The 11,260-nt window shown below is 33.3% G+C and overlaps 2 protein-coding genes across 2 annotated transcripts; one reads left to right on the forward strand and one right to left on the reverse strand.

Annotated features, from left to right (window-relative positions):
- Positions 1-2,633: 2,633 nt before the first annotated feature.
- On the reverse strand, positions 2,634-4,473 carry LOC136066067 (uncharacterized). The gene is made up of 2 exons (XM_065769936.1): positions 4,090-4,473; positions 2,634-3,323 (listed from the first exon to the last, which is right to left on the reverse strand). Exon 1 carries the CDS (start codon positions 4,438-4,440, stop codon positions 4,108-4,110), a length of 333 nt encoding a protein of 110 aa, XP_065626008.1. The 5' UTR covers positions 4,441-4,473; the 3' UTR covers positions 2,634-3,323; positions 4,090-4,107.
- A 4,354-nt stretch (positions 4,474-8,827) lies between these two features.
- On the forward strand, positions 8,828-11,057 carry LOC112033248 (probable glutathione S-transferase). Its single transcript, XM_024066018.2, has 2 exons — positions 8,828-9,157; positions 10,415-11,057. The coding sequence occupies exons 1-2, from the start codon at positions 8,843-8,845 to the stop codon at positions 10,757-10,759; spliced, it is 660 nt and encodes a 219-aa protein (XP_023921786.1). The 5' UTR covers positions 8,828-8,842; the 3' UTR covers positions 10,760-11,057.
- The last annotated feature ends 203 nt before the right edge of the window (positions 11,058-11,260 follow it).

An 11,260-nucleotide genomic window follows, 5' to 3' on the forward strand; every position in this document is an offset into this window, starting at 1 on the left:
ATATGGTTGTTGACAAAGGTTATCAAGGTGACTAGCAGGATTTGCAACTAATAATAGGTTTATCTTTGGCACATTCTAATTAACGAAAACAACACTTTTATATTTCAAATCTTGCCAGCCACCTAGGCCAACAACCATATTGTTGTTGTTACTAGAGAATAGAATTACAGTAATGGCAAAGAAAGTCGAAAGGAAAATGTTAGTATTAAAGTACATTGCCATATCTATCTTTCTTTGAAGGTATGTATGTGTATGTTGCAACCAACTCAAGAAAAATCTACCTCAAGGAGCTGAATTACTTATACTTTAATCATTGTCATTAATATTAGCTTAAGTGGTGTTGTTTGCTAGGTACCAGTTGATATATATATATATATATAGAGAGAGAGAGAGAGAGAGAGAGAGAGAGAGAGAGAGAGAGAGTACAAACTAATTGTTAAATGTGATGATTGTCTTTTTACTGTTTTCATTGTAACTACTTAATGATGGGCAATATGAATTGCAATAGCTAATGCTGACAATTATCTCCATTTTAATTTAACATTAATTGCGTTTTTTATTTTTTATTTTTTACTTGGAACTGTTATTTAACCTTTCAAATTGAAGTCAATTACTGATTTAGATTGTATACATTTAGCTTGTAATATAACAAAACGATTAATAGACCATCGATGATCTCTATATTATATATATCACTGAGAAAAATATATGCCAAAAATGATCAGATGATGAAAATTTGGGGCCCCACTGAAGGCGTAGTCTATTGGGAAAGCCGGGAATAACAACAACAATAATTGTTGTGTGATTAAGCAAGGGCTTGAATTGATTGGCAAAGAGAAGGGGGCAGAATTGGAGCAGAGGTGGAGATGGCTCTTATTTGGTAATTAACTTGAGAAATGGGACAAAGTTGATCCTATATAGCGAGTTGTTCTAAGAACACAACAACTGAAGTGTTGGTTCGTCATAGGTCAAAATAGAACAATAAAATACTAAACCGGGACCCATTATAACTTTTGGCAAACATGTTGTAGCATTTTGTTATGTACCTAGACTTTCTCATATATGACTACAAGGTAATTGCTCATACTTGTTACCTATTTACTCTTGTTTGTGGCAATTTGATAAAGTAGCTCCTTCTTTGTAGCTAATTTAACATGGTGTTAATTTTTCATGAATTGATGGTGTGGAGTTTGCAAGGTAAAATTTTCTTTTTGAAAACTTATCTTACTAGAATTTATTTTAAAGATTTGATAGTATACAGCATGCCATGTCATTTTAAATAACATAAATTACATGACACTAGATACACCTTTAGATTTATAATATTTATTCAAAACCATGAAATGAATCCATTAAAATAGAAGATGATCCTAATCTGGTCCAATCTCTAGAAATATGTACATTATCATGGACATCTGAGCCTCTCTTCCAAGCTTTGTTAATGGGCTGCCCAGAAAATTCCTATTGATGCAAACTTTGTAACCCCTAACTTTGCAAGTAGGCTTGTTAACACCTCTTGGTTCTTTTTGCTGACTCCTAGTGGTGTGTTCTTCTCTTTTACATTCGCTTGCCAAAAACAAAATGTCAATTTTGCAAGTAGGAGTAACTTGAACTGTGTCAACAGCCTGGTTCTCATTCCTGACTCCTAAGGACTATGACAATCCTTTGAAGGATATATGCTTCTCACTTTCATCTTAGGTGTATAAGCCATATTTTCAACTAAAACACTTTGTTAATGGGCTGCCCAGAAAATTCCTATTGATGCAAACTTTGTAACCCCTAACTTTGCAAGTAGGCTTGTTAACACCTCTTGGTTCTTTTTGCTGACTCCTAGTGGTGTGTTCTTCTCTTTTACATTCGCTTGCCAAAAACAAAATGTCAATTTTGCAAGTAGGAGTAACTTGAACTGTGTCAACAGCCTGGTTCTCATTCCTGACTCCTAAGGACTATGACAATCCTTTGAAGGATATATGCTTCTCACTTTCATCTTAGGTGTATAAGCCATATTTTCAACTAAAACCCTTCATTCACTGAGGAGACATTGCAAGGCAGAAGGAGAACTCAATTATTATTGCAGCTTGGCAGCATGTCTCTCTTCTAGGCAACAAAATAAACACTAATTTGCTTCATGCAATTAATGGATTACTCATAACCTGAGCACTAGAGCACCAGAGACAAGGACAATTAACTGTTACAAACTCAATGTTATATCCCACAGAAAAGCTGAAAATTTTTTGACCTGGACAAAGAAAGAGAAACAAGGACAACAGCGACAACAACAACAGCAACAACAAAAGGCAACTGCCACCACTATGAGATTAGAAGACAATTTCTATACCAATACTGATTATTGATGGTTGATGCACCTTGTTGCTGAGACGTTGCAAACTTTTATAATCATAATTGAGTAAACAAGGTCTACAAAAGCAAGGCAAAATGTGAAACCTAAGAATGAGAAGTTATATATACAAGTCTTCTATTCAGGGCACTGCAGCCACTGCTTATGATGTAGGTGAGCAAAATCAGCCTAATTGGGGGATTCAAAGCAGTTAGTGGTTAGTGGCAGTGGTATCATTAAGATTCTAACCAAAATTATTGTGGGATATAATTGAAAATGATAGTTCAAAAACATAGGATATTAATAGGGCTAGAATAAACCATATTGGAAAAAGGGAAAGCCGGACATATTTTATAAGAGGAAAAGATGATTTAAACTCAATTGCAAAGTTGCAAGACTTGACCAGTCCTTTTCCTATAAGCATAGCCGCTATCTGGCCAGTCATAGTCGAAATTTCTAAAGCCTTCATTCATGCAGAAGGCATGACAAAGCCTCCATATTCTTTCCAGATGCATAGACAGCTAAAAGACAGGCCACCAATAGAGATCACTTCATAAGTAGTAAAGAGTTCTCAACTCCTCAATAGTTCCCAATATTCTATCATATGCAACTTTCAACAGAACCAACAATAGCACTCTCAGCAAAGAAAGAACTAGTCAGCCTTGTTTTCACTGTTTATAAGATCCAATACCCAACAAATCCCAGATAAAGCATTGAAAAACTCTATGTACAACTTCATTAACTCAACTTTTGACCAAAAAATTAATGTGCAAATCGTATCACCTAAATTAAAGAATGAAAATAATAACTACGGTCAAACAAAATAACAACAGTAAAGCAGTAGACAAAATAGCTAACATCCATAGTTTACCTAAAATAGCAAAGATATCTCCAGATCATTGAACATCAGTATTACAAGCGAAAGTACATACAAAAGAGCTTCCATTTCCAAACTCCAAGTGAAAGTTGCTCCAATATTTTCCACCTACAGCACCAAGGGGGAAAAATCAATAATAAACAAGTCATTTAACATAAGTCAAATTTCTAAGATCTAAAAGACAAAGTACTAAAACTCAACAAATTATAAATGAGTCATATAAAACCATACAAAAAAACTAAAATCAGAATTTTAAGCCACCTAACCAAACCAATATGAGAATTATCAACACAAGCACCACATTAGACATGACAAACTTTTAATGGCTAAATGTGCCGACAACATGAAATGGCATCAACTTAATCCAAGTTCTATAAATCCGTAAAGACAACATGAATGATATTGTTAGAATTATGTGAACAAATGATTAAATCCACTATTTAAGATAATTGGTAGTTTAACAAAGTAAGAAGTCCAAAATTTGATCCTTGTCGCCTCTATTCTACCTCCTATTCAAAATACCATATGTTGGGCCTTACCCATTAAAAAGGAATTTGATTCCACACGTGAGGGGGAGAGTTAAAATTACATGGTGAAATGATCAAATCCACCATCTAAACCAGAATCCATAATTAACATGTAGCTCACTATTCCAAGTAGAGAATCCCAAGGATCCACAATAACATTTTACATCTTTATCTTAAACAAGGCACACAAGCATATGAACAAGTACACCATGTTATACAGAAACACAACACCAAGAACAGTTACACATTGGTCTCCATAACAATATTGCCATTGGGAAAAACTCAGTCACTTAAAAATCCAACAAAATGACAACATTTATATCACAGTATTAACTTCAAAACCATACCATTTTTTATTTTTTTTTTCAGTTACTGAGTTTGAGCATGTATGCTTTAGCGACCTCCAATAATTCTCTCCTCTCAGCCATGGAAAGACCCTGGTGGAGGAGCTCCACAGAACCCTTAAATTCGTACTCCTCATGGAGCTTTGAGAGTGCCTTAGCTTCCTGCATGTTGGTAATAGGCAAAACAAGTTCAAGCTTCAATGTCTGTGCCATCTCAACAGCTGCGGCTTCAGCTTGCGCCGTTTTGGCTTCTTGATCCATAAGTTCCTGATGAATAGCCCCAAAATCTGCCAAGAACGCACAGTGGAGCTTCACTTCCTCTGGATTCTCCATTTCCTTTGGATTTTCCGCCATTTGTAAGTAGGAAGAGAAAATGGTTCCCTTTTTTTTTTTAAGGAGTTTCTACTTTCTAGTGCGTCTAATGGAAAACACCTCGTCGTTTGACGTTCGGTCCCCTTCTGTCTATTTTTGCTTATTCGGTCCTTTTATTCAATTCGGTCCATTTTGGGCCAAATCGGTCCATTTCAGTGCATTTGGATCCTATTCGGTCCGTTTCAGTGCACTTCAATTCATATATTTGGGTTGAAACTATATATTTTAAATCTAAATTTATTAAAAAAAATTATATAGATCTCAAACTCGTTTCAAATTTTACTAAATTTTAGCAATTTAATTTCAAATTTGTACATATTTAATGAATCCAAACTCATTTCAAACTCATCTATTTATTTATTTTATTTTACTTAAAAAGAGACAACTTACTTAGAGCATAAGGATTTCTAAAAGAAATGCTATTTTGACAAATTAAAAAGCTATTTTATCTATTTTGACACATCATTTTACAATACACCATATATTAGATCTTCTATTCTTCAACCACTTTATTCAAATATTCATTTTAATTATTTTTTTATTCTTTCTTTTTTGTTCAGAGAGAGAGAGAAAGAGAGAGAGAGAGTAATGTACTAATGCAATAGTGTGAATAAAAAATTGCTTAAATAAAAATAGCACATTTGGCCATACAGTGCTATTATTATAACTAGCGTTTAACCCGCGTAATGCGCGGGGTCATTTTACTTATTAGAAGACAATAAAATACATTAAAATTCTTCTGGGGCATGTTGTATAATTTAACTAATTGTTAAAATAAACCAACATTAAACTGTTAAACTTTAATTACGGAAACAATATTTCATAACAATTCTAAAATAGTTGTATAGAACAACTTAACAAAAAAATTATATACATAAAAAATCAATAGATAAATATATGTGGTACAAACAGATGAATATAAGGTTTGTTAAGCAAGATGAGGTTTGGAAAAAAAAAAAAAAAAGCCTATCTACATCTTGTGATAATGACGAAGACACAACAGGTATTGATAAGGGTAATTTCTATATTCACCTTCTAATCATGATGAAAAAGCAACCACCAACAACCTATTATGATATAGCACATCAAGGGAAATAATTAATAAATCAACAAAAGAATAAAACATACCTACGGACACATAAACAAAAACAGAACTCTCACTAAAGTGTTTTAACTTCCTTAGACAATGTGGCTCAAGCCACAGCAAACCCTTACATGTAAATTAATGGGGGAAAAAACCCAATGACTATGACACTTCACAGCAAAGATTGAATAATTATAAAAATGGAAAATAAATTGAATCGAAATTAAGTCAAGTCAATGTCAATATAAGTTAAAAAAAAAAACATTTTTTTCACAGCAAATTTAGTAAAGAAAATTGAGTATAGCACATACACAGCACTGAAATAATGAAAAGTAAAAATAGAGATAAAGGGAAATATACATTAATTTTGAATTGTAACACATCTTAGTAAAGAAAATTGTCAAAAGAAAAAACCTTCAAATGATCCAAGTTCAATCAAACAAAACTATCAATTTTTATACACAGAAAAGCTAACATGGTAACTTCACTTTTTTGCTTAGCATCAAAACAAAACAATTAATTATGAGATTCAAATGTTACTCCAAAAAAATAAAGCCAAAAGCCTCATCCTTGGACTTGCTCAGGGTCCTTGGTGTAAATAAACCTTCTCATGCTTTCAAAAATCTTCTTAAGTACCTCTTTGTTTGATTTTTAAATGCCCTTACAAACACAAAATGTCATTGAGTAGCATTTAGAAATTCACCCAGTGAAAATTTTTTAAATTCTGTACTTTGAAAAATTAAATTGAAATCTTACAAACATGAGAATGTACTTAGTGACTCTAGTGGAAAACACTTTAACAACATGACTAACCCTCCAAGATAGCAAAATATTATAACAAATTAAGATGCATCAAACATGAAAAGAGCAAGAAACTAAATGCATATGAACGGATAAATAAGAAAGGATAACGCATAACATTTAAAACAACAATTCCATAGCAAAAGAGTAAAGGGTTCTGCAAATTGTTCATATTATTAAACTCATGTCTTAAAGGAAACAACAATTTCTGAAAATTTTATTGATTTAATTCTTTTAAAAAACAGGTGAAGCACATCATTTAACAAATATTTGAAATAAATAAATATTGGGACTCAAAGCTCAAATATTTGACATCTAAAAATATTTGTCACGGTCTGTATTTCTCTGCATACCTGTTGGTCTGTATTTTCTACAATATGCATACTTGTTGCTTTGAATTTCTCTGCGCATACCTATTGGTCTGTACTTCTCTACTGTATTCAGCTTCCTGTTCTTTCTGTTTTCAGCTTCTTGTTCCCTCTGTATTTGGTTTTCAAGGTTGTCTTATATGTATTAATTTTCATTTGTTATCAATAAATAGGAACGAAAATCCAATTCAAATGCAAAGTCTGCAATCTTAGCCCTATTGATCAAATATGGCCAACCTCATTCTACATTACAAAGGGTGTATACCAACGAAATACAATTTAAAAATAAAATTGACACAATCACTGTGATATGTGAACTACATGGGGAAAAATCTAATACAGAGAAGTATATACTGGAAAAACTTGATAACAATGCTAGATAAGAAACATGGGAAACAAAATTATAAAGGGAAAAATGAGTTGTGGCTTTGTGGTCAGATCTCGGAGGGAGTGACCTAGAGGCTAGATTGAAATATCAATCATGTCCATCTTTTGTGCATCAATATTCTTTCATATGGGATGCTACAAGAATGGGTAGACTTATTTATGCATTTGTTTGTGTCTAAACTAATTTTTTTGTGCTAAATCTCATCATACTCCAATTTAATTTTGTGATAAGAAAATGCATCCATTTAGAATTAGGATGAATAAAAAGTGTTGAGCTTTAGGGAGAAAGTTAGAAAAGTTTATGAGCACGCACTCAGGTAGCATGTGCTTAGAAACTAATATTAATATATTAAAATCTCAAATTAATGATCCACAAGCCTCAACTTTTATTTAATTTTTACTAAATTAGTTAGTTAAAACAATGGGAGGGAGAGATGTGAACCCAAAATGTCTATGTTGGATACACCAGAAAATACCAATCGAACTTAAAAACTCTTGGCAAATATATACACACACACACACACACACACACACACACACACACACACAAACAAACACTTGGAAGCCTAAAACTTGAATGCTTGGATTTTACCCCCAAAGATATGCTTTTATTTCTAAAAAATGTAGAAGTGCATAACATGGGCATCAATATTAGCCAATAAATTAAGAATATATTAAGTATCAAAGATCAAGATTTAGAGGGATATGTTTGAATAAATTCCTACTATTTTAACTGTATTGTGCAACTATAGATGAACCCTCAAAAAGGAAAATTTTAGAACAACTTTCTTTTCTTTGGTTAAATGATTGAAATAATGGTGTGGTTTATCTTGCCACTTACACTCTTGTAGGCCCCCTTTTTTTTTTTAATCCAAGATAGAATTTCTACTCTAACCTAATCTAAATGTATATGTGTGTGAAGCTCCCTCCTAAAAACTTGAATCCCAGCCCTTACCCCTCACACTTCACAAGAACTTATACTTGTAGAGTGACCACCGCACTAAGGGTGCACGGTGGTTAGTGTATAGTTACTTAAACCTATAGAATTTTTTGTCCTATCAAGGATCTTAAATTTAAGTATCAATTTTAAATTTGTGTGCTTGCTATAATAACAGGAAGTTAGCCAAATGATAGGATAATTAAATAAGGATTAATCAACTACAATAGTATAAACAAAAATAGTTAAAAGTAAAACCAATAAAATAGACCAACCATGTAATTGTAACTAATAGTTAATGTGAAATTTCCAGGTCTATTACAACCTTTCATTACATATTTGGTTAATAAACTACGGTCATTGTTACAAATTCATATGAACTTTGGACTTTGGATTGTTCATCCATACTTAACGGTTTAGAATCTTGATGTTGAAATTGATAGAAGGTAATTTTCTCTTTAGAATCATGTCTATCCTCTTTGAAACTTCAACTATATCATGTCCTTAATTTGTTTCACCCACATGAATCATGGCATCAAAACTCAAAATAAAAAACTATGGTCGACACCATAAATTCATTTGCTTTGACATTAAGATCCTAATCACTCACCAAATGCAATTATTCCTACAAATCAATAACCATTTGAGCCAAAAATCAAAACTAAAAATCATTTACATTCGAAGATGCAGAAATCAAGAATAAAACAAACTTCCACCCTACATAATGCAATATGGAAAGAGAAGTAGAGACAAATCAACTCTTAAAAACAAAATGGGCAAGAGTTTGTTAATATAAGTTCTGTGACAATGGCGGGCGAGGTGGTTCTGTTGAATTCCGGGCCTAGCCCGTTTGCTTTGAGGGTCAAGATTGCTCTGGCTGAGAAGGGTATGAAGTATGAGTCCAAGGAAGAGGACTTGAGCAACAAGAGCCCTCTGCTTTTAGAGATGAACCCCATTATCAAGAAGATCCCAGTTCTCATCCACAACGGGAAGCCTGTGTGTGAGCCCCTCATCATTGTTCAGTACATAGACGAGGTCTGGAATGATAAGTCTCCATTGTTGCCCTCTGATCCTTACCAGAGAGCTCAAGCCAGGTTCTGGGCTGATTTTGTTGATAAGAAGGTACCTTTTGTACAATTTCTTTTCCTTGTGTTTTTCTTTTTCTCGGTTTTTATTGGTGTCTGAGTCTCATACATTTGACCATTTTGTTTTGTTTTATTTTAGTTTTTTAATGTTCAGTTAATACTTAATACTGCGTGAAATATTTTATGTTTATGTTTCTGAGGTTGGATTCGCTAGATTTCTTTTAAAAACTGTTATGTTGGAATGTTTATAGATTCTATTATAATTTACTAATTCGTAGGTCATGTCAAGGCAGTGATTCAATTAGACATGCAAGATGACTGTATAAAATATTTGACCAAAGAACTTGCTAATTCTACGAAACTATATAAAATATTGTGATTTAAAAAAAAAAATCTTAAAACTCCTAGAGTTTTATCATTTGATAAGTAGTCTAAGATACTGGGTCTTGTTCTTTATCCATTAAGTTGTTCACCAAGGATTTCATATATTTGAGGAAGATTAAATAGCAACCTAAAATATAAAATTCAGAAAATTACATGAAATTTAAAAAAAAAAAATGAAATTAACAGTGGATAAAAGGCAACCCCATACTCTGTCCTGCATCATCTTGAGAATTCACGAAAAAAAAACCTTCAAATATGATTTCCTACTGAAATTAAGGTACTTTTTTGAGATATGGAGCTTTTATATTGGCCTTCAATTCAAATTGAAATCTATTATTCCTCGGTTAAAGTTTTTTAAGAATTTCTTTTATTACTAGAGTAGTTCTCCTTGTGGATTCAAGAGTCTCTTACATCTGCTCCCGAAATTCACACTCAATTTCAAGTTTTTGTTTCCAATCCTAGGAGATCCTAGAGATCAAAGCAGAGTGTCAGCAGTGAATTAACTTAAACGCCCAAGTGATTACTAAGATGTCTTTCAGAAAAAGGGGAAAAAAATTGAAAGAAATAAGAGCAGGGAGAAAAAGAAGGAAAGAAAATTTGATGGTTTATATTTGCTTTTCATCGACCATGTTCAATTTATGTGGTTGTTGGGTACCAAATTCAAACCTTATTTCTTTCCACTCTTAGCATTAGTCATGTTCAAGACCCATTAGTTTGTGTGTAAGTCACTAATTAAAATAAAAGTTAGGAGAGTTCTGTAGTCTCTCTCTATCATACAATCAAGAACATATTTTATGGGCCTTTCCCACTTGCTAAGTTCTAGAGAAACATTCAGTTTGCCCAGTAGACTTGATTTGAAATTCATTACTGTCATTGTTCATCCTAGTAACATAATGTGTGGAAAATTCAGGTTTATGTAGCTTCAAGGAAGGTATGGAGGCCAAAAGTAGAAGAGCAAGAGGAAGGCAAGAAGGAATACCTTGAAACCTTAAAGACAATGGAGGGGGAGCTTGGTGACAAGCCTTACTTTGGGGGTGAAAATTTTGGGTATGTGGACATTTCTCTTATTCCCTTCTACAGCTGGTTCCATGCCTACAAGGTCTTAGACAATATCAATTTCGAGGCGGAGTGCCCCAAGATTATTGCGTGGGCTAAGAGGTGCATGCAGAAGCAGACTGTGGCCAAGAATTTTCCTGACCAGAAGAAGGTTTATGAGTTTGTTGCTCAGACAAGGAAAAAGGATATTTCGGCGTAGAGGAACGATTAGGCCTCAATCTGCTGGAAGTGCTAGCATATGATGGTTTTGGATGGTTATGTAATAGCGTTGTTTTTCTGTAATGTTTAAGTTTGGATTTGTTTTATTAGTGTCCGTTTAGCTTGCAAGACACTTTGACGTGTCTGCTGAGCATTTCTAGAGGGCATGTATTGTACTGTTTAACTTGTAAGATACTATGATGTGTCTCTGCTGAGTGCTGAGCCTTAGATCTAAAGGGCTTGTACCGAATCATAAATAAGAATGACACTTTGTTGTGTGAACTAAATTTTAGATCAAACTTATTCAAACTCTACCATTTCGCCATCAAGTGTATACAAAAGTATCGGTACCAACAATCCGAGGAAACAAAACTTTCAACTTTTTACAATATTTTTTACCCCCTTAACATAGAATGTTGTGATTGGGACAATTGCACAAGTGGCATAAGTGATGTTTCATGTGAAATCGATATCTGTTCTAATAACAAGTTGTTACCTTAGC

The sequence above is a fragment of the Quercus suber genome, unplaced genomic scaffold (assembly GCF_002906115.3).
Source record: "Quercus suber isolate HL8 unplaced genomic scaffold, Cork oak 2.0 scaffold_28, whole genome shotgun sequence".
In the NCBI taxonomy this organism is placed as follows: domain Eukaryota; kingdom Viridiplantae; phylum Streptophyta; class Magnoliopsida; order Fagales; family Fagaceae; genus Quercus; species Quercus suber.

Bases quoted from the DNA above. Each gene is read 5' to 3' on its own strand.
- LOC136066067 (XM_065769936.1), bottom strand. From the start codon at position 4,440: ATGGCGGAAAATCCAAAGGAAATGGAGAATCCAGAGGAAGTGAAGCTC.
- LOC112033248 (XM_024066018.2), top strand. From the start codon at position 8,843: ATGGCGGGCGAGGTGGTTCTGTTGAATTCCGGGCCTAGCCCGTTTGCT. The intron at 9,158-10,414 runs GTACCTTTTGTA...TGGAAAATTCAG, and splicing joins CTGATTTTGTTGATAAGAAG to GTTTATGTAGCTTCAAGGAA.